Source organism: Marmota flaviventris, chromosome 6 (genome assembly GCF_047511675.1).
Source record: "Marmota flaviventris isolate mMarFla1 chromosome 6, mMarFla1.hap1, whole genome shotgun sequence".
Lineage (NCBI taxonomy): Eukaryota > Metazoa > Chordata > Mammalia > Rodentia > Sciuridae > Marmota > Marmota flaviventris.
Window position 1 is genome coordinate 28,236,998 of NC_092503.1, and position 24,362 is coordinate 28,261,359.

General features: G+C 38.9%; 1 protein-coding gene across 1 annotated transcript in view; it reads left to right on the forward strand.

Annotated features, from left to right (window-relative positions):
* The window catches only part of Map7 (microtubule associated protein 7), a 177,689-nt gene that overhangs the window by 134,641 nt on the left and 18,686 nt on the right, over positions 1–24,362 (forward strand). Inside the window, exons 4-10 of the mRNA XM_027938534.3 lie at positions 1,227–1,390; positions 2,466–2,583; positions 6,550–6,660; positions 12,535–12,648; positions 17,523–17,647; positions 23,029–23,144; positions 23,449–23,729. Coding sequence (XP_027794335.2) covers positions 1,227–1,390; positions 2,466–2,583; positions 6,550–6,660; positions 12,535–12,648; positions 17,523–17,647; positions 23,029–23,144; positions 23,449–23,729 — 1,029 coding nt within the window. The remainder of the gene's footprint in view (positions 1–1,226; positions 1,391–2,465; positions 2,584–6,549; positions 6,661–12,534; positions 12,649–17,522; positions 17,648–23,028; positions 23,145–23,448; positions 23,730–24,362) is intronic.

The window sequence follows — 24,362 nt, forward strand, 5'->3', positions numbered from 1 at the left end:
TTCACCTCAGATTTGTTGCCTTTTCTTTCTGCTGAAGTTACTTCAGATCTTTTTTAGTAGATTTGTGTCCTCAAATGATTAACTTTGGAAGGAGTTAATGCTATCAGAAATGTGCTATCAGAAATATTCTGAATTTCTATTTTGTCTTTTAAAAAGCAACATTTTTTATTTATATGCCATAAGATTTATGCTCTAAATTTTGTATGGACACTTTTGCCTACAGTCTTCCTTCCTTCCTTCCTTCCTTCCTTCCTGGGATTTACCCCAGGGATGCTTTTACTGCTGAGCTCTATCCCCAGCCCTTTTTATTTATATTTTATTTTGAGCCAGGGTCTCACTAAATTTCTGAGGTTGACCTTGAATCTGTGATCCTCCTGCCTCAGCCTTCCAAGTCACTGGGATTACAGGCACGTGTCACCATGCATGGCCCCATTGTTGAACAGTGTTTTTATTTTGTTCATGGTATCTGGGATGAAACCCAGGGCCTTGAGCAAGCTAGGCAAGTGCTATGCCACTAAGCTACCATCCCAAGCCTTTTCATTTTCATTTGATTTTAAGACAGGGTCTTGCTTGTATTGCTGAGGCTTACCTTGAACTTGTGATCCTCCTGCCTCAGCCTCCAAAGTGGCAGGGATTACAGGGTTGTGCTGCCACTCCATACCTGAACAGTGTTTTTTGAATAGTACTTTTCACCTGGCTGTGGATAGGCTTAGGTGTTATGTAAGTACATCATGAGCTCCTCAGACACCAGGTCAGCTGCCTACCTGGTGCCTCAGGTGGCATTGCTGACAGTGTGATAAACCTTTGAGGCACTTAATATATCCTTTTTTATTTAAGTATTTTCTCCCACATCCTTTTAATTCTTCCAGGATACCAAAGCTATGTTGAAAGAAATGTAGTCCTAGACTAGATGATATCACATTTTTTAAGAAAATGGACAGATTGTACTATTGATTTTGAGGGCATTCTGTCAATTTAAAGATTAAACCCAGAGCATGTGGGTTCCCACAGGGTAGAATTCAATGCATCTTCTCTGACCTCCTTGTTGGCATATTAAATTATCCTGAAAACTAAGGGCACTTGTAGTGTGCTCTTCTTGGGAATCTGAGGAAAGCAAGGCTAGACTTGGTCAGTGCAAGACCCATGTTTGTTAAATGTAGACCGCTCAGCCTTACAATTCGCTGTTTAAACCTGCCTGTGTTGGATCTCCGTTTTGCCCCATGTAGCCGCACGAGAAATCATCTGGTTAGAAAAAGAAGAGCGAGCCAGACAGCACTATGAAAAGCACTTGGAAGAGCGGAAGAAGAAGCTGGAGGAGCAGCGGCTGAAGGAGGAGCGCAGGAGGGCTGCGGTGGAGGAGAAGCGGAGGCAGAGGCTGGAGGAGGACAAGGTGAGCGCCCCTCCGGGAAGGATATGGGAGGTTCCTGTTTGCAAGATGCTGTGCACTTCTGTGGAGCTTTACAATCAGGTGCTGGGATGCAGTGGTTTCCAAGTAATCAGCGGTACCTGTGGCCAAGGTGCTAGGGAGGGTGGAGTGTGGGAAGCAGGTGGAGAATGGGCGGTTATTATTGCCATGGGAACTTGAAAAGCCCCATTTCTCTGGTCTCCACCTCTGATTTATTAATGTTCAGTTCATCTCATCTGTCCTGAAGTGTTAAGAATACTCCAAATAATTGGGTTTCAGTAGGGCCTTACCATTTATAACCATCTTCATATAGATGTCTCATTTAATCATTACTTAACCTTACCTTAATATCTGTTTTTGCACAAATGGAAATTGAGATTCAGAATGGTGAAGTCACACAGATTATATAGCTCACTGATTTGTGGACTCAGGATTATGTACATCCTTATATTCGGAACTCCTTTTTTAAAATATGGTACCAGCCAGGCACAGTGGTGTACACCTATAATTCCAGATACTGGGGAAGCTAAGACAGGAGGATCACAAGTTCAAGGCCTACCTGGGCAACTTAATGAGAACTTGTCTCAAAATAAGATTTTTTAAAGGGCTGGGGATGTAGCTCAGTAGTAAAGTGGCCCTGGGTTCAGTTTAGTACAAAAATTTAAAATGAGATAACATAGGGGGCTGGGGATAAAGTGGAGTCATACAGTGCTTGTTCAACATATTCAGGGCCCTAGGTTTGATCTCTTGCACTGGGGGGCGGGAAAAAAAAAAGTGTTAGTGTATCTTTTAAGCATCCATTTAAAGCCCAGACATACACTGCCAGGACTGAGTGTGTAGAGAACAGCATCACACCAAGAAGCAAGGATATTTGAGTTCCTGCTGTATACCAAGGGCTTTATGATATTCCTACTTTCAGGCAAGGTGTAGACATCAGCAAGTAGCTTAGGAGTGGTGGCATGGAGGGTTAGGTAGTACCCCTCACCCCACTCTGCTTAAGTTGTAAAAATTTCAAACAATCTGGTTGAATCTAACCGCTGGCTCCTCTGTTCCATTTCAGGAACGCCATGAAGCAGTTGTACGACGTACAATGGAAAGGAGCCAGAAGCCAAGGCAGAAGCCTAATAGGTGGTCGTGGGGAGGCTCCCTCCAAGGGAGCTCTGGCATCCACAGTGCAGGTAAACACCCAGAGGCCACTTTAAAGCATCCTTTTTGTTCTTTCCCTGGATGGTAAAAGTGCATATGCTTCTTTTTTCTAAATCTGTTTGCAAAACAAAAAATCCTTCTGAAATCATTAAACTGTCATTAAATCTTCCTCTCTTTGAGGATAAGAGGGTGATGGAGGTAAGAAGATAAGGTCTTGTCCCTTAACATGAACTACTTTTCTCATGTGTTACAAAATTCCTTAAAGAAGAATCTGTTCAACGTTACTAAAACTAACTAGTCTCGACTTTGTTTTAGTCATTTATTTGCATGAGTGTTACAAGGATTATGGAGCAAGTTAATGCATATCTTTTATGGAGTAAGTTAACCCATTTTATCTTTTTCTCTAGAAGAATCATAGTAATACAGATCAAAATTGACACTGAGTTTGTGCATTCTGACCCTAAAGTGTACACCACACTAATTCTTTGACAGAAAGTATGCAGCTGTCTTAAGAAAAGTTAGAAATAGTAGTAGATGTCTAAGCTATTTCTTCCTTCAATGAACATGAGATCATACCAAAATTAGACTTAGTGAAAGGCTTTATGCTTGTACTGTAAATTAAACACACCTTGAATTTTACATAGTATTTCAGTTCTTGTTCATTTGTGTCTGTTTATTTATTTATTTATTTATTTTACTTTGAAAATCATGTCTTAACGTTCTGTCCCCAGGTGGTTTTGTTGAGTCATCATTCACCTTTCTCGATTTAGCAGGCCTGGACCACCACTTCACAGCTTTGGGTGGTACTAGAAAATCTGGTACAAACATCCCTGTGATTGCTGACTGCCTGACTGTAGCTGGCACCGCAGCCCTAGGGCCGGTCCATTGATAGCTGAGCCATCACTATGTAGTCATAATGCATGCTTGCTGTCCTCCTGCATAGACCTCATCTGGGATTGGCACAGCATTTCTTAAGTGTGGTAATATGACTCAGGTGACTTAAAGGTGTTGAAATAATTACATGTGGCATGTTTGCTTTCTCTTCAAATGACCATTTTGGATAAAATCTTTTAAAAATGTTTTTTTCAAGGCTGGAGATATAGCTCAGTGGTAGTGGGCTTGACTAGCATGCTCGAGGTCCTGGGTTAAATTCCCAGCACAATCCAAAATTTTAAAAAAAGAAAAAAATTTGAATTTAGCCAAAAAATTATCTGGGACCAAAGTACATCCAGTTTAGCTCTCCACACCCTCTTTCCTTACTACTGTAACCACTTGCAGTTTTATCTAAGTAACTATGAAGTTTTATTTGTTTGTTCTCTTCTGTTTCATTCCAAATGTTCTGTGTATCTTCTGTAATCCTTTGATGAACATCACCATAGTTTACTGTCCCATAACAGTGAAACAAATTCAAAAGCACTTCTCCCCCTTTGTTCTTCACCACCCTGTGGTATTTGGTGGAGCGCATATCAAATTTGTGACCATAGAGATCATTTACATGTGATGTTTCATTCTAGGGAGAGTTTTGCATATATATTCCATGCAGAAAAAAATTGTCATGGCATATTTTTTAGAATCTTATTTGTTTTTTAACTTGGCTTCATGCTTTACACATGTTTGACAGAAATCCACCCTGTTAATAGATTTGTCCAACATTTTTGAGGTAAAATAAAGCTTCTTAGCCTTAATTCTTGCTTCCACACTCAGAAGTTAAAATATGACCTTTTTTTCTGCCACTCAGAACAAAATAAACTGGTGCTGCATTTGTGAACTGTTAGATAAAATCTATTTTTATAAGAGCTGTGAATTAGAGCAAATTACTGCTCTATTTGAACACAGACGATTGTCTAAAAATAATTGGAATTTGCTGAAGTTCTTAGAGACTAGAGCTTGATCTGGAGAGCAACAGCTGGGTCTCATTCCAAATACACTTCACTTTTATGGCAATGCCTGAGGCAGGACGCCTCCTCAGTATTTACTGACCGACAGACAGATCCTAGAGCCTGTCTGCATGAAAATTAGTGTCTTATACAACTGCTAGCACATCTATTAGCACCAGTCTAAAAATTTTATACTTTTGAAAACTGATTCATTATAAATCCTTTTGTGAATTTTTTTGTTCAGTGAGAAAAATAAATTAATAAAAGTTGTCTTACATATCAAGTCAGAAAATACATTCATGGCATAGTTCAGTAATTTTAACCATTAGATATTTTACCACTCACAGCATTTTGGAGGGATAGGAAGATCTAGTCTAGCTAATTTTTTCCTTTTACTCTGAAACAGAAGTGAATTTTTTAATGCACTATGGAGAATCTGCCTGAAGATAGGCATGCATATGACATAATTTCCCTCCAACTGAAGCTTATTGTATAAAGAGCAGTACCAGAAAATATGTTGCTATCGAATCACCTGGAAGTGACTTTCATTCTCCTTCCTTGTGCCCATCATGAGGATGTTCCTTTTAATGTTTTCCCTAAATGTTGTCATCGTTGGGACAGCCCCAAGAACCCCACTTACATTTACAGTTAAGTGTAAATGTAAGACACAGAAATGGTGTTTGATGTCTTTTTTTTAATAAAATCATTTCAACCATATGAATATATCCCAGTTGAAAATAGAAATCCATAGCCAGGTGTGGTGGCACATGCCTATAATCCCAGCAGCTCAGGAGGTTGAGGCAGGAGGATCACAAGTTCCAGACCAGCCTCAGCAACTTAGCAAGGTCTATGCAACTTAGACCCTGTCTCAGAATTAATAAAGGGTTGAGGATGTGGCTCAGTGGTAGAACACCTCTAGGTTCAATTCCCTTTACCAAGAAAAGAAATATGAGATGCTAATGGAAGACTTGCTTATCACCAGTACATCATCCATAATAGTCAAAAACTTATTCCTTGGGGGGAAGTTTTTTGCACAGTGTTACTGCCGCAGTTCATTAGACCAATGGGAACTGAGTTTTGAAGGGTCTGCTTTAGTTTTAGTTTCCAACAATAGAAAATAAAACACAACAAAACTTCTTTAACTTAAATTATTTTAGATCAGAACATCCACTTTCCTCCTGGACACATTTATGATGAGATTTTTAGACTTTTATTATAGGTAATATTATTTGGGGAATATAACTTGTGCTGACAAGCATGATTACAACTTGGTTCCACTGTACCAGCAGCAGTTTAACAGAGCTGATTTTTGTCTTTTATGTAGCTACTTCCCTTTTGACTTGAACTGTAAGAATTATTTTTAAATTATTTGCAGGATGAACAATAATACTTATCAGCTTACAAAGAATTCTTATTTTAATTACATTGCTGTTGATTTTGTTGGGCAAGTTTTTGCCCTGATTATCCATTTGTAGGCCACACTAAGCTCATGGGGCACTAAAGTGTGGTTATTCGTAGACCTTTATGAAAGAAAGGATGTATGGCCATCCTTTCCACACCAAGAGCATTTCTTTGTCTTTCTTGTTCTTAAAACCATTCTTCTTTAATGAACTGTAATGCCTGGCTGGTTTTTTTTTTGTTTTGTTTTGTTTTGTTTTGTTTGTTTGTTTGTTTTTTTGAAAAAGCATCAACAGCTAAACAGAATCTGCTGTGTTTTTCCCCAGTGTTTGCAGTATATTTTACCAGCACCATCACCACCCCATCGTTCCTACCTTCAGAAATGATTAAGCCATTCACTTTATGGTCCTCTTTTTGCTTCATAGTCTGTTATTTTCATAGCCCTTTATTGGCCCTCCTTTTGTCTTCATTCACTTGTTATAACAGTATCCTTGAGTTTCAAACTGGTGCACTGAATATTTATTCTGTAAGAAAAAAAAAATGAATTTTATTTCTAGCCTTTAAGTTACCTTTAGCTTGTCCACTTAGAAAACTGTGCTATTATGAAAGATCTAGAAATAGAGCTGAAAGCATTCAATGCTAGTTTCTCCTTCCTTCAGTGAGCTAGGAAAATTGCAATCCTGCATGCTGGCTGTCAATTAGCACTATCTCCATTTGTTTTAGATCCAGACAGGAGGTCAGTTTCCACCATGAATCTTTCGAAACATGTTGATCCCGTCATTAGCAAGCGGCTCTCCTCCTCATCTGCAACTTTACTAAATTCTCCAGATAGAGGTACAGTCAAAAGGAAAACAAAAAAAGTGTTATGTTATTTACTTAATGCTTTTTTTTCTGGATGTTTACAGATGAAAATAAGCATCTGAAGTTGCTTTCCCTACGTTTCTTAAATAGGAAGAAAAAAACTTCAGAGTAAAAAAGCAATAAACGGCTGAACAGAATTTTCCTTGCGACAAGAACTTTCTCATTTTAGAACGTGGCTGAATGATTGCATTTAGCAGTGATGAAATCGGTGCTGCTCTCAACTTTTTAGTAGATGAGTTTACAGCTCCAGAAATCACCCACTTATCCACCAAAATGCAAATGGTCTTTGTTATGAACATTTCTTTTACTTCAATCATATTGTCTATGGCTTTTCATCTGTACCTTGGGAATTCCAGGCTCTGACTTTCCAAAGGAAACTTTAAATGATTCACATTGGTAGATTTCATTTTGCTATTTATTTCCCACTTAACCAAGCATGCCTTTCTTATGTGTGTGATTGGTTTTTGGTACTCATTCATTTACTCCTGGGGATTTGACCCAAAATCAACAATATCATCATCATTACAGCCTCCTGAAAAGTTCAGTAATCATATAATCCTTCAGTTAACATCTTGGTTTTAAGTTTTATTCATCCTATGGATTTACAGTACATGAATGTTGAATTATTTATAAAGTAAAAGTTTTATTTTTCATACATCATGGAAGGAACAATAAGCTTTTAAGATAAGCTACTTGTTTTATGTGGCTAAAATGATTTTAAATAAAACCAAAGAATTACTGTGCAGTATAAAAGCACATAATTGTTAAAAATTACAAATTATGGTTACCTCAAGTACTTTATGAAGAAACTGGGAAAGTTTCAGTGTTTATAATCTTTAAAAAATGTAACGTGTGCATGTTCTGTATGTGTGTATGTGTATTCATATATTTTGTATTGTATAAAAGTTGTTATGGTATTATTGTAATGTATAATATTATGAGTGTTGATGTTACTTCATAATTAATCTCATAAAGTGATAAATGTTGGAACAACTTCCTATTCTTTCCTTTCTAACCAAAACCTTTCCTTTAAAAAAAAAAAAAAAAAACAATTTGTATAAACCAATATTAGACATACAGTCAAATTAGGGGCCTTTTGTGTTAAAGTGTTAATTAAATTTTCTTAGCTGGGCATGGTGGCACATGTCTGTAACCCCAGTAATTTGGGAAGCTGAGGCAGGAGAGCAAGGCCAGCCTCAGCAACTTGGCAACATCCTATCTCAAAATAAAAAATAGAAAGGACTGAGGATGTAGTTCAGTGGTAAAAAGCCCCTGGGTTCAGTCCCCAGTACTGCTAACCAACTAACTAACTAAATAAATAAATAAAATGTCTTTCACAAATATCCTTTATTTTCAAACTTGTTCCCTTAATGTAATGTAAAATAGAACACTGAATGCTATTCTTGTACTTGTCTATTCACCTTTGGAATGGGTCACATTATGAGCTGTTTAACTTCATACTTTTTTGGTGCCAGGGATTGAACCCAGGAGTGCTTAATCACTGAGCCACATCCCCAGTCCCACAATCAGGATTTTATAGTACTTTTATCTTAAGCCTGACTTACTTGCAAAATTAAAGTGAGGATTGAGACAGGTAGTAAACTGGTCAATGTCCTGTCCACATCTCTGTGGAATGACAATGTTGAATTGTCTTTCTTGATTAGAAATAAGATGATATCTTATGGATTCTGTATGATAGTAACTAATTGGATAGTCTTAAGATAATATCTTAGAAACCATATTACCTAGATCATCTGTGCCTAGATCATGTGCAGAAGTTGGGGTAATATTCTCTCAGGGGTTGAGAGCCTGACTTAATGTCCCACAGGCTAATTACTGTAGAAGAGTGATTAGAATGAAGTCCCCAGCTCCTTACTGTGCAGCTGCTATGTTGTGTCTGCAGTTCTCCCCCTTCCTGGGTGTCCTTCCTGAGGTTACTTCTGTGCTTTTTTTCTTTAGATATGTTAGAAATTATCTAGTAAGCCCCCGTCTCAAAATTAAAACTAAAAAGAGCTGGGGATATAGCTCAGCAGCAAAGTGTTTCGGGTTCAATCCCCAGTACAAAGAAAAAAAGAATTGGAATTAAGACACCAGGGTAAAGGAACGTTCAATAACCAGTTTACATCTGTGGCCAGGAAACTGCTCCTTGAATCCTGGTGCAGGACAAGAAAGCTGAACATTAAGCTGTGCTAGGAGAAGCAGAGGGAGAGCACTGAATTTGAGAGTTTTGCTTCTCTGCCTGCTTTTCAAAAAAAAAAAACCTGTAAATGAGTTCCTGGCCTACCTTATCAGAGATGCCTAGAAGGGCTTTCTAGGGTATAAAAAATTTTTTGTTTTGTTTAACAAAACCCACATTTGGGTAGTGAGAAGCTTAGGGTCTTTCAGTAAGAATAGAAGTTATTTTGAGTTTGAATTTCTCTAATTTATAAATATTTCTTATCTGTTACCCTTTTTTGAAGTTATGCCTTATTATCTCATTAAAAAGCATGCTTATTGCCAGGCACAGTGACACATGCCTATAGTCCCAATGACTCAGGAGGCTGAGGCAGGAGGACTGCAAGTTCAAGGGCAGCCTCAGCAACTTAGTAAGACCCTGCCTCAAAATAAAAGGCTGGGATGTAGCTCAGTGGTAAAGTGCCACTGAGTTCAATTCCCGCGTACTGAAAGAAAGAAAAGGAAGGAAGGAAGGGAGGGAGGGAGGGAGGAAGGAAGGAAATATATATATATATATAAAAATACATACACACACACACATACTCACAAACACACACATACTGAATTAATAAATTAGAAACCTTTGTAGACAAATATGTCAAGAGGTTATATGCTTCTCAGTCTTAAAACTGATTTAAAATGAGGATCTGAAGCCAACAAGACTGTCAACTGAAATGCATCCTAACAGTTCTATTGGTTATTAAATATATTGAAACATTGTCATATCATTTAATAAATAGACATTTCCCCAAATGTATTTTCATAGGCGCTCCAAAGCTAGTAGAGGCCAGTCACAGGTCTGTACCTATGTCCTATAGATTTTTGAAATGCTTTGATTATCTGAATCTAGCGTTACATGGACTGAGAAGACTACCTGGCTTTAAGGAAAACTGATTATTAAAGATTTCTATAATTGCTACAGAATGTTGATATATTTCCATTAAAAGTACATATCACCTGGAGCCACTCATGGTGGGGCACAGCTGTAATCCCAGCCACTCAGGAGACTGAGATAGGAGAATCGCAAGTTCAGGGACAGCCGCAGAAATTTAGCAAGACCCTGCATCAAAAAACAAAAATGAGGATGTAGCAAGATGGTAAAGCACCCTTGGGTTCAATCCCAGTACAAAACAAACCCCCAAAGCCAGTGTATGTCACTTTTTTAATTTTTTTGTTGTTGTTGTAGGTGAACACAATGCCTTTATTTTTGTTTGTTTATGTTTTATGTGGTGCTGAAGATCAAACCCAGTGCCTCACCCATGCTAGGCAAGCACTCTGCCACTGAGCCCACCCCCAGCCCCTATATATCACTTTTAAGCTACCCACTTAACCAGTTCAAAAAAGAACAATGGAAAGTTTGAACAGAATAAGAATGAAATTGCCTACTCTTTGCTTAAAATTAGTCAATACACGTTCCCCCTAGAATAAATCAGAGGACACATTGGTGGACCTCAAGCCAAATTCTGCCCAGAGCATTGTTATATTTAACCTGAACAGTGCTTTTTCTTGCTTTAATTAAAATTGATTGCTAATATTTAAAATATAAAAGACTTCATATAACATTTAGTTTTCCTCCTCCTAATATATAAAATATATATATCAAAATTTAAGTGTTTAAATAGGGCCAATACCATAGAGTTCCATAAGTGTCAATGCCTCTTCAGCTTTTTAATCTTAAAATCAGGACTCTGTAGGTGGAAAAGAACAATGAACTAACTGTCCTTTGTGAGCACCTACTACAAGGTTATCTCTCCTCTGGAAGGCAGTAGGTGTGAGTGTGGTACATGTTGAAGCCTGATTCCTCTAGCACCATCTTTCATTCAAAGTGTTAAGATTTGCTTTACATCAAAGTTAAAGTGGTCTCATAATGATCTTAATTTGAAACAAATTCTGTCATTGATGCCCTAGAGACTCAAAGAAGTAGAGTAATTGAACTTCTTAATGGAGAAAAGAGAAAAAGACATCTTTTCCATCATCCTTCATCTCTGCAATTTTAAGCTACAGGCATTCAATAGTTTTTCTAAGAAAAGGAAGTGTTCATCTTTCTTTCCTTTTCCATCCATTGAACATATAGTTCTGTCGAAGATTTTTAATTAATCATAATCCCTTTTCTTCCATTGCTTTTATTCTGAGAGTGTGTTCTAATTTTAGGTTGCATTATCCTATTTTGTTGTTACATTACACTCTCATTACCCTACTAGTTGATGATAGTACTTCCCCATGGTGTTTTTTACTAACTTTAACGATTGCAATTTCTATAGCAGATCGTTTTCATTAACGTCTTAATGCCAGATAATAATTAATTTTACCAAAAAGACTTCTAAAAAACAGAAAATCCAATGAATAATTCACTAATTCTTAAATTCACTAGAGTTTTCATCAAAATAGTCACTCTTTTTAAAATAAAATCAGGTAATTAGGGATCTGACTGGAAGTTGATTCTTCCTTCCAAATAGAAGCAAATATTTTAAAGTAACAATACTTAGCAGTATGTGGCTTTTGTTATCTAAAAATTATTTCCTAGAATTTAAGAGCCCTTCCAAACACCTGCTCCAGAGGCAAAGGATTCTTACATCTGAGGTTTATGAATAGAAGTGACCTTGTCAGGCAAAGACTTTCAAGTGACTTAAGGGTGCATTCTAAAACAGATTAGAATGTAATGCTATTTGTAGAAGTTTGCAAACTTCTTTACTAGTATTTTTGGAAAATACCTTCTATATTTTCATGTGCTATCATTGGAAGCTAACATAAAAGCAAAGTAAATAACTTATAATTAGCATGCATTTCCTAACCATGGCCTTGCTGGGCCCCAGTATAATGTGAAGCCATATATTGTTGCATTATTTTAACTTTGTTTTCGAGATTCTTCAGGCACCCACTACTAATTGTCAAGATTATGCTTATGTTGAATTTTGGCTTTTCTGTTTCATTTTATCTTGCTTCAGCCTTAGCCTTAATCCTCAGCCAAAATTTTTATATTGTTGCCAAACAGGAATGTGAAAAAACCTGGCTTGCTGAATGGAAAGGTCAGAAGGAGTCCCATGCAGAAATTTGCATGAGTCTTCATTTTATTTTATCTAACCCCATCCTCCAGTTGTTCACATAGTGATTCATGGAGATCTAGCATAGTCTAATGGGAGTGTTCTCTATATTTTGTATAAATCTGGTTTTTCATTCCTGCCAACAGCTCTGTTGGGATTTATTATTCAAGGTACTTAGGAAGCCCTGTGGCTGAGGTGTGTACCATCAGTCCATTGCCCATCCAGATGTCCATCTGATAGGTCTACCCTGGAATTGTTCATACGTGTCAAAACAAATGTAGTTGGATGATATTTCTGTTTTGAGACCTATTGACTACTAAAGGAGAGTGATTGGCAAAATCTGCAACTAAACTTTTTAAGAGGCTACTGTAAAATTAACCTTAGTGGAACAGCTTTGTGGAAGCACTTTTGTGGAGCAGCTGCTACTCTTGGAAATGGTTTCTGTTTCTCTGACTTATGGCCAGCTGTCCTCCCTGGAGAGGCTTGGTGTCTCACAAAGACCAGGCCTATGGAGCTGATAGGTATGATGTGGTGCGCCCCCTTGACCCTGGAAAGAATGCTTCTAACATCTTGCTTATGTGGTGACGTTTAGCTCGCCGCCTGCAACTCAGCCCCTGGGAAAGCAGCGTTGTTAACAGACTCCTGACGCCCACACACTCGTTCCTGGCCAGAAGTAAAAGCACAGCAGCCTTGTCTGGAGACACAGGTAAAGCCATCCAGGTGGAACTCTCCTGGTGAGGTAAAGTCCTCCTTGCAGAGCCTATCTGCACTGCTTACCTCTATTTTTCCTGATGTGTGCTTCCCTCTGCTCCGGTGGAATTGTTAGTTGGGTTGGTTTCATGCCCCTGACATTGTTTCCTCTTACTGTCCACCTTAGCATCTTATGTGGACACCAGTCACCAGGCAGACAGAGGAAGCCCCTCTGGCCAAACGGCTTCAGCTTGCTCTGCTCTTTAGGCTACCAGAATAAAAGTATCCCTTACCATTCTTTCTACCCCTGTATCTCAGCATGTGATCAGAGATAGACATGATTTAATATTTAATACCAATATGTGGACTCAGGAATAAAATCAAAGCACAGACCTGTGATTTAAGCACAGAGCTTTGTAATGTGGCTGTGGTTACTGCTTATCCTTCCTGCCAGTCTCTTGTGTGTAATCTAGGAACAGAACCCTTACAAACTCTAAAGAGTTGTGGAGAAGGATAATTAGCATGTATAGAATATAATTATAGAGTCATATTCATTGAAAATATATAGAATATACCTACTACAGGCTATTATAATTCTCTACTTTTTAAAATATAAAACATGCTGAATGAGCCAATTGGCTCATTCACTTAATGAGAAATTAGTATACAGCTTCCATGTAATTGGTAAGAAAATTCTACATTAGGCTTTTGGTATCACTACTCCCATGGTGAGTTGATTTAGATTTTCCCAAATCTCTTTGGGTACAGTTGGTACATCTGTGTAACCCATCTAGCCCTCATCTTTGACACTCAGGAAATTGTGTACCCTCTTTCAAATATTACCTTTAAAAATTCTTTATCTCTGCAGCCTACTCATGTGCATTAGCTAACTTTACCAGTAATAATCCTTGGTGCTTTATGGGGTCTTTCATCTATAGTGCCCAATGAGCTAATGAGCATCAACTCTGCTTCTCATAGCACCCCTGGAGTCAGTCTAGGGAGCAGGCATGGACATTCCCAACTCCCATGGAAAGCAAATGTACTTACAATAAAAGACTTTTACCAGAGCTGCTTAGAAAGTGGCTGGACTAGATCTTAAATGTGCTCACCTCTCCCTCTTCAAAACCATGTGGTGTTTTGTGTCCGGCTGTGCAATCACCAGCTGGACCACTGTGGTTTTTTTTTTTTTTTTCTTTTCCTGTAAAAAATTTTTTTTTGGAGCTGTCGTCCTACATTTAAGACTTTTTGGAAGGAAAAGTATAGTAGATCTCAAGATAGTATATACCTATGATTCACAAGTCATGAAAGCTTTTCTTCATGTTGAAGAACATGTCAGACTGCTTCTCTGTCCTGCTTCATGGGATCTCCGTAGTTTTTGACCATCCATCATGCATCCAAACCTCCACATTGTATGTCATGCTCTGCTTAAAGACTGCCTCAAAGCTAGAAAATTATCTTCGCTGTTTCTGTCATCACTAACTTTTGCCAATTCTTTAGCTCTTCCTCTAGTCTTCCAACACCATCTCCTCATTTTCCACCCAATTTACTCACCCGCCTGTCTTCCCACCTTGTTCTTCATTGTTACGCTCAGTCAGGGTGCTTTCTATCTGCAGATTGGCTCTTTACTTTGCTGCTGTTCTGTTTTCCTTTTCAACAAAAAATACTTTTGTTTTTTTAAGTGTGTAATAGCACATAGCCTTACTGAGTTACCTGTTTTGTTAGTCTATTCCATAGATCATTGTCGCTTTTTGCATTGATGTGGCTTATGTTTAATGAATCAAAACTCTTGATTTTTACAAAAATTTCCATTTGTAATTATATGTAATTATATGTAAATATGTCTTCCAGTTGTCTTTCCAAAGACACTTTTTTTGTTACGCTTATTTTTCCATGTATCTCATTGATTATTCTTTTCTGCCTTTCCATCTTAGTTTGTCTCTTGACTTCCTCTTATTCTCAATTGCCTTTGGCAAAAGGATGAGCTACATCCATAATAGGGGTTACACTAGTAGATTAAAACCGCTGTTCTGACCTCTAGGGTGTTTGGTGATTGCAGACTCTCTAAACAGGGAATAGAGCCATTGAGAATTAAAATCCAAGTCTCATGCCTCTCCTTTGCAGCCATTACTGTAGGTTGACTTCTCCGTGTGTGTGTGTGTGTGTGTGTGTGTGTGTGTGTTTTGGGGGGTGGGGGGACGTGGAGAACATTTAAAATATATGTGACTAGTGAACTCAGAATTAAAGAAACTGGTACATGTAAAATGGTTAGAAGATACAGTAGGCCTTCAGTGTTAATATTATATTATGCAAATTTTCTGTTCTCTGTGCTGCTCTCCAATCACTTGAACTGTATTATCATTGCTTGGCACCCACTATTTCATATAGAAGATCTTGCATGGGTTAAATTAATACACACTTATTACCAGCCTTAGCAACTTAATGAGACCCTGTTCAAAACAGAAAAAAAAAAAGAGGAGGGGCTGTGTGATGTAGCTCAGTGATAGAACACCCTTGGATTCAACACCCCATACTGCAGAAAAAGAAAAATTATTTCCATACAGTTTCCCCTGTGATTTAAATAAAGAAAAAAAAAAGCACAAAATGATAAGAGGTTTTCCTTCCCTTCCTCACAACACAAATCCATCCTTCACAGTAAGTTAAGGTCATAAGTAAAGCTTTATGTTGTTTCCCATGTGATATGCACATATTGCTTTAAGAACCAAGGGAATGCAAAACATTTTAGTTTATCCTGAAGAAATAGAATTCTTTTTTCAGATGATGAAAAAAAAAGAGTACAGTTTCTAGTCTATTACAATTCACTGATAACTAGAAGATACTACAAGGCATTAAATAAAAGAACACATTAATAAACATGCAGTCTAGGGCTGTGGATGTAGCTTAGTGGTAGAGTGCTTGCCTAGCAAGCATGAGGTCCTGGATCTGGTCCTAATACTGCCAGTGGGGAGGCAAGCTGATCAACTTTCTGACTCCAGATTAAATCAAAATAACAAACGTTTTTAAACTCTAATTCTAAAATTAATAATTTTAACTGGGCATGGTAGCACATAACTGGGCATGGTAATCCCAGTAACCTAAGAGGCTGAGGCAGGAGGATCATGACCTTCAGACCAGCCTGGGCCACTTAGACAGGTATTAAAAAGGCCTAGAATGTAGCTCAGTGGTAGAGAGCTCCTATGTTCAATCTCCAATACCACACACCCACACACTCTCTCATGAATGTGTGTGTGTATTTATTTATATATATATATATATATATATATATATATATATATATATATATAGAGAGAGAGAGAGAGAGAGAGAGAGAGAGAGAGAGAGAGAAAGAGAAAGTACCTCAGATTTGCCTTTTGAACTTTGGGCTATTTTGTTTTTGTTGTTTGTTTTGGGGATTGAACTCAGGTTATTGTATTTCAAGACAGCCCCACACTAAATGGCCCAGTCCAACCTTTAGCTTTCAATCCTCCTGCCTCAGCTTCCTCAGTAGCTGGGATGGTAGGTATGCACCACTATGGTGGGTGTACTTTTGAGTGTTTAACTTACTAATACAGTTAACATTTGGCTGGCCTGACACAGTAATCTCCGTCACCACCTCTCCATCTCTCTCTCCCCGCCTCACTCCCTCCCCGTCTCTTCCCCTCTCCCTCTTCCCACCTCTCCCCTTCTCTCATGCCAGGTTTGAACCCAGGGCTTCATGTGTGCTAGGCAAGTGCTCTACCACTGAGCCACCTCCCCAGCCTCATGCTAGTCTTTTTTACAAAGGGTTGCTACAATGGCTAGAGTTAAGTAAAGTAATTTTATAACCTGGTCCAAATGCTTTTTTTTTTTTTTTTTTTTTTTTTTTTTGCTGGAAAGCAGCATTTCTGAATGAGATCTGAAAATGGACCTTGAACTTTAGTGTCCCCACTTTTGATATGTATGTGGTGTTACATAAATTTCTTTAAATCATTATTTCTCAGAATAACTTGATGAATGACAGTGTTCCTTTGAAGGTGAATGGTCAGAAACTATGTAGATTTTCAAAAAAACTTTCTATATTGAGTAAAAAAATGTAAAAGCTACTCATGACTTAATGTTATTTTTGGCCATCTTAACATATTTATGTTCTTTTCACCATTTTAAGTAGTTACAGCCCATCTTCCCATAAGTTCTGCTGCTGCTGCTGCCTATGAAATATTGAATGCCTTTGCTTTTGGAAAAACCCAGAAGCATGTGTTGGTTTGCCTTTAAATAGATAAGACATTTACAGAATTCTTTTCTGGAAATGATTACTTATTCCTATAACAAGTCTTAACACCTGGTAAGACTTGGTCTTTTAACATACTTAAAATTCAGATTCCTTCCCCCTGCAACTGGCTGTTGAACTTGACCCATGAAATAGTTGTAGTTTATCTTGCTTGCCTGATTGCATGCTTCTTCTCTTTCTACCTTTTTTTTTCCGTCTTAAGGATGATTAGAAAAAATCTGATTGCAAGCTAGTCCTATAAAACTCACCTCATATCATTAATGCAACATTTTACCAGAACCATTTGTTCAAAGGAATGTCAGATCTTGGCTCTCTATAACAACTAGATTATATCTACATCTTTAATCAGCATTTAAATAGGCACATAGCTAGAAGTACAGTTCAGATTTTTCACTTGGACATGCCTTTCTTTGGGGGCCATAATAAACTCACAGGAAGTAAGGAGAGTTGAGTGTGATGGTTCTGGGCACCTTTAGGTAATAACATCTTCTTCCTACTTTTCTCTCTGTCTCTGCTTGGCTCCTTTTCCTGAACCTGCTTTTGGCTTTCTTCACCTGTTCTTCTGGCACTCTTGTGTGTAAAACCAATCACCTGCACCCTAGTTATCCCCATTTGTCCTCGTTCAGCATCTTGCAGCCCCATCATCATGCCCTACAAAGCTGCACACTCTAGAAATCCGGTGGACCGACCAAAATTCTTTGTAACACCACCCGAGGGCTCTGCGCGCAGGAGGACCATTCATGGCACATTGGTGAGTAGCAGTTGGGAGTGGACTGGCAAGTCTGGGAGCCAGTTCTTTTCTGTGCAGAATGGATACTGCCCAAGGTGTGGTATGGTTATAAGACAGGGTGGCCATGACACTCAGCATCCCATTCATCACAAATCTGGCTGGCAGTTGGTACTGCACACAGCCCTCTCCCCACATGGCCCCACTTCTTTCCCACTTGAAATATTGCTTTCCCTAAAATTTGAACATGAAGATGAAAATGGATCTTTGTTCAAGCATATAAGTGCCTGACCTATCCTGCTGGGGACTCTCTACAAATAAGTGCAATGGCCAGGCATGGTGGCACACACCTGAGGAAAGAGGATCTCAAATTTGAGGCCAGCCTTGGCAACTTAGGAAGACTCTCAGGAACTTAGCAAGACCTTGTCTCAAAATAAAAACTAAAAAGTACTAGGGTAAAGCCCCTGGTTTCAATCCCTCAAACCAAAAAGTAAACAAATGTAATGCCAGAATTCCTTCATTTTTTAAAGTAGGCAAACCAAATGGCCTTTGCAGGGAAAATGGGCCTGAACTGCTGCCCCTTTAATCCCAGTCACATCCAGAAACCTGCAGAACTCCAAGTGTGGTTCACTAAGCATTGAGATAAGGAATTTTTATCCTGCTTAACTAACCCCTGTCAATGCCCACATCTTTAAATACAGTGAAGAATATTTTGAAAACACTACTTATTTGCTAAGTAACCAATTCTTGAAAGGCTGTTGGCCTGTACTATAAACTCAGATTTTGCAAGTGAGGAATATAATTTGTGCTTGTTATTACTGGCAAGGTGACTAAGCTAATGTAATTTTCATCATGCTATAAACAGCACTGAGGTAATTTATGTCTTCATAAATTATCTTTGTTTTAAACTGTACTTATTTGATACCACTCAAAGATCATTGGTCTATGGGCTTAAGATACTGTACTTTAGTATACAAGGCACTAGATTGTACTTTAGTGTCACTAGACACTAATCCACCAGCTCTCATTGCCTCTGTCCTGTGATCATAGTATGATCCTTGTAATGAATGGCTGGAAGAATTTATTTATAATCTCAACTTCCAGAGCAATTCAGATGAATAAAGCTGATGGATACTTAAAAGGATTTTGCTCAGAGGGTAATTTGAGGGTTGTGAGAGCCTTGATGGCTTTTCTGGTGGCAATTTTCTTTCAAGCCCCTTCAGGCATCAGTGTTAATTCATGATGAAGTCAGACCGGAAGCCCTTAGAGTCAAAGGTGAAACTACCTTTGATGTTTGTGGAGTTTTAGTTTATTAGCGTTTTGGTACACAGAGATCCTGGCCGTGGATAAAAAGCAATATCAAAGTGACAGCTTTGGATGCTTAATCGGACAGAGGAAAAGGGCATTTACCAAAGAAAAAGTATCTGGTTATAGGTAAAAACTGAAATTAACCATCTTTGAGCGGGGGTGGAAGGTTGACCCTTGGCTACCAAAATGAATGAGGTGGTTCATCATAGCCTGATCCAGAGCTTTGGTGGGTTTTTCTTTTTAATGCCTTCCTCTATGTAATGAACCTTCTTTTCACCTCCTTACAACCAAATATTTAGACAAATATGTGTTGCCAGAAAATGACTGGTGGAGCCAAACTGTGGAATTAGGTGGTGACTACCACCTTGAGCCCTTGAAAAGTGGCAATGACACTGACAGGCTGTATTTTTAATTTTTACAGAATGTTTAATTATGGTTAAAAACCCCACTTAACATAATCATTTTTAAGATGGTGTCAAGTGTATTCACAGTATAGTGCTACCAATTTCCAGAACTATTTAAATCCTGTGCATCCGGACCCATTGTGCATATTGAACGTCCCATTTCCCCTTCCTCCCCTATTCCTGGCAACTATCCTTCTGTTTCCTTTTTCTCTGAATGTGACTATTGTAAGTACTTCATAAGGGGAATCATGATGTATTCGAATTTTTGCAACTAGCTTATTTTACTTAGCATAATGTCCTCAAGGTTCATCCTTGTAGCACGTGACAGATTTCCCTCCTTTTTAAGGCTGAATAATATGCCCTTACATTTTGTTATCCATTCATCCATTGATGGACATGTGGGTTGATTTCACCTCTTGGTTATTTCCAATAGTGCTGCTTTGATCTTTGATGTGCACATCTTTCTTGGAGTTTTGCATACATACCAGAAGTGGGATCATGGAATCATATGATAACCATGTTTTAGTCTTTTGGAAACCACCATGCTGTTTCGCATAGTAGCTGCACTGTTTGACATTCCTGCTGGTAGCACACAAGGGTTGCAGCTTCTTGGCATCCTTAACAACTTATTCTTTTGTTTTTGTGTGACAGCTCTCCTCATGGATGTGAGATGATAACTCATTGTGGTTTTGATTTGCATCTCTAGTGATCAGTGTCATTGCATATCTCTTCATAGGCATGTTGGCTATTTGTACATCATATTTGGAGAAATGTTTATTAAAATCTTTAAGCCTTTGGGGTGGGGGGATACTGGGGATCAAAACCAGGGCCTTGTATGTTAAAGAAGTTTTCTTCCATTGAACTAAATCCCCAACCCCTGCCCATTTTTTATTCAGATACTAGTTGTTGAATTTTAGCAGTTATTTATATATCATTAACCTCTTCTTAGATAGGATTTGTAAATATTTTCTCCTATTTCATAGGTTGCTTTTTTACTATTGTATCCTTTGATTGATGCATAGAACATTTTAAATTGAATGTTCTGTTTGTCTGGTTTTGCATTATTGTCTGTTCTTTGGTGTTATCCAGCAAATCGGTATCATTTGAATGACATGAAGTGTTCACCTATGTTTTCTCACAGGAGTTTTATAGTTTTAAGTTTCACATTTAGGTCTTTAGTCCATTTTGAGTTCATGTTTGTGTATTGTGTAAGGGAAGGGTCAGATTTCTTTTTCACGTGGATATCCAATTTTCCCAGCACCATTTATTGATTAGAGCATTCTCTCCTCATTGGGTATTCTTGAGATTTAACCAGCTTTACAAGTGTTTATTTCCGGGCTTTTTATTCCATGGGTCTATATGCCTACCTTTATAACTGGTTTGATTACTATAGCTTTGTAGTATATTTTTAAATCAGGAAGAGTAAGACCTCCAGTTTTTTTGTCCTTTTTCAAGCTTGTCAAGTCTCTCCTGTGAGTAAGCTGTCCAGTCAATTGGTATGGACAGCTTTCTGTGTGTGTTCCCCTCAGCATTGTGGAAAGTGTTGCAGGCAAGATGATTGTGTAGACTGCTGGGCATTAACTCACATCCGGATGAGAATCAGGAGTGCCTTTATGTGTGTGGTGCCCAGAAAGGTGGCTGTATGTAGAGCAATGAAACAACTAAGAGGGTAAAAAAAGTAAAAATAAAAACTACCTGCTTGGGTGGGTATTATCTGAAGTGTGGGTGGTTTTCTAAATCACTCTTCCCCTGTTCTCCCAGCTCTGGATGATTCAAGGTGATCAGTTTCTTTTGGGAGAGAAAAAAGTACTAGGCTCAGTGGCACTTTGATAAAAACAAGACTATCCTCAGATAGTCTCTTTTATGTAGGTTCATCCCTGGTCCCTTTTTCATCAAAGCCCCGATGAGAAAGGTCATCCCCAGACTCTCCACATCACAAACTGCCCTTCCCAACTCACTTGACTACTTCAGGGCTCTCCTTGATCTGATTTCAGCCAAATCAAAATATTTTGAGGAAAAAAAAAAAAAAGACTATACCTGGTACTTAACCCCAGCTTCCCTTGGAAGAAACATGGGCCTTTCATCCTAGGGACTGATTTACCCAAGGCATAAATGCCACCCATGCATCAGCCAAAAGGGTCCCCTATGGTGGCTGCAGCTTTTGCCATCAACGACTGCTCTGCTGTGCGAGGTCCCTCCTCCTGTCCTTTGGGATCAGAGATGGGGCAGAGGGTAGGCATGCAACTGGAGTGACACCAAGTTAACACTCACCTGCAGAGCTCTTTCCTACCCTGTGCATTTTTCCTACGTAGATTTCCTGGAAGACAGTATTATTGACACTCCTCCACCCCCACACCCCCCCCATCTGTAGCCCAGTCAGTCAGGGTGCTGCTCAGGAAGATGAAGAAAAGCTATGAGAAGGACACTGAGGGGTATAAAGAAGAGCAGGAAGAACTGACGCTTAAGCCAGTGAGAGAAGGCACACTGCCAGCTTTTCTGTCCTTAGACTAGATAACATTCTGTCCCTTCCTTTGTGTCCTTGGCAGTTTGCTTTCCTGACAGCCATTTCACCCAGGTCCCAGGATCCTCCAGCTAGTCTTCATTTCCATCCCAGAACATGGTAGAAAGTTTTAGATATTTGGAAGCGTTCTGTTTTGCAATGGGCAGGGGGGCAGGTCTTGATGAATTTTAGAATCTCAGAACACTTCTCTGGGTTTCTGTTTGACCACTTCAACTCTGGAAATGTGCCATCTGCCTGACTGAACTACTCGATGACAGCCCGGGGAAGGTTGATGTTTTAGCCCACCCTCGGATCTCAGATTCCTCCCCCGATAAAGAATACAAATACCTAAAATTCCTCATCTTGGACCTGACTTTCCTTGGAGAATGAGAGGACATTAGAGGAAGGACTTTTTCCTATAACATTAATATAAGAGGAAAAGTGAATTAATGTTGAAATAGCAGATATATATATATATATATATATATATATATATATATATATATATATATTTTTTTTTTTTTTTTTTTTTTTTTTTTTTTTTTAAATGACTAGGCTGCTGGGCCTGCTACTGCATGCCTGTGATCCTAGCAACTCACAAGAGTGAGGAAGAAGGACCAGAATTCTAGGCTTGGGCAACTTAGTAAGACCCAGTGTCAAAATAAGAAAGAAAAAGAGGTGGGAACATACTCAGTGGTAGAGCAACCCTGGGTTCAATCCCTAGTATTAAAAAATAAATAAATAAGGTATGGTATTCTCTGTGGTGAAAAAAAAAAGTGCTGCTAAAGAAGTAAAAAAGAAAAGATGTGCTTTAACTGTGAGAGATAGAAGTGACCTTTATTTTAATGTTTGTGGGAGATAAACCATATTATGATCAATTTTGTTCCAGGTAAGTTTAGATGCAAAGTCAAAGTGCTTTCTAAAAGTCTAGGTGTTTTTGCTTTTGTTTCTTTCTTAAATAAGTAAAATCTCAATCTCACATCCAGACCCACCTTATTAGTGTTACCTGTATTAATTCAGATATACTGTTCAGATTAACAAAGGCCTTGTGTTAAGGCTGGAATGGATATAGGTGATATAGCTTAAGAATTTCTAAGAAAATGTTACATGGTTTGTAGCTCCACTGTTGAATACTGTGAATGTGGTTATCTGACTCACTGAGAAATCTAATCACTGAGTTTCTCTGAACTTAGGGCCAGAAAAGAGAGAGAGAAAGAGAAAATGTACCCTTCCATCTTACATCTAGCATCCGAAGGGCTCTGTCTCCATCTAATCCCAAGGCAAGGTCACCAGCATGCTCCCGACTTTGGTAAGTGAGGTGTTCAAGGCTGGCTGGGACGTTCTGTGTGGGAGAATGAATAGCTTCTGTCCTCACAGAGAACCATTCTTCTCACACTGCTTGGCTTTGACTTAGAGAATGATAGTCTTTCTCAAAGCAAAGAAAAAAGGAGCATGACACATTGGACTTGGTTTCTAAAGGACTTCATTTCTGCATTTACCACATAAAAGACACACATAGCTAAATGTCTGCATTACTTTTCCACAAATTGTTGTCCTGGGTTCTGGGAAGCCTGTTCTGATGTGTTCCTCTCTTCCCATTGTTTGCTGCCCAGGCTCCCATCCAAGTCCCTTCCGCATTTGCCCGGCACACCCCGACCGGCGTCCTTGCCTCCTGGCTCAGTCAAAGCTGCTCCCACCCAGGCCCGGCCCCCGTCCCCTGGCAACATCCGCCCGGTCAAGAGGGAAGTCAGAGTGGAACCTGAAAAAAAAGAGCCCGAGAAGGAACCCGAGAGTGTTGCCAGCGAGCCCTCGCTGAAAGGCAGGACACCTTTAGTGAAGGTAGAAGAGGCCGCAGTTGAAGACGGGACCCCTGTTGAACCAGAAGCTGACCCTGGTGAGAAGGAACTGACCTGGGCAGGGACCTTGGTCGGCCGTTCTCTCTGCTTGCTCTTTTTCTTCGGCATCATTTTATGTAACTTTTCTTTTTTTATTCATACTGGAGACTTTGAATTTTTACTCTGAGGCTTATTTCAGAACCTCTTCCTAAGTATGATTTTCTTTTTTTTTTTTTTCCTTCTCTATTTCATTTTTTGCAGGGAGACTGGGGTTTGAAACCCAGGGCTTCATAGAGGCTATACAAGCACTTTACAACTAAGCTATGTCCCCAGCCCTGCATTTTTTTTTTGTTTGTTTGTTTGTTTTTTTAATTTTGAGATAGGGTTTCACTTTAATTTTGAGGCTAGCCTTGAACTTGCAATCCTCCTGCCTCAGCCTCCAGAAGTGGGTTTACAGAGGCCCACTAGTGCACTTGCAAGTCTCTACCTTTTCAAGGGAGAATTTTCAAATAATCTATTGATATATATTTAAACCAGCACCTCCAGGATATTCCAAAATGCAGAGTGCGGCCTTACATCACAGAATTCTGCTTCATCTCGCACATTGGAGCCAGGACTGCAGCAGAAGCAGGCCGTGTGAGCAGCACGCGTGCCTGCCAGTCAAGGCGAGGCCTCTTCACACCTCCACCTGG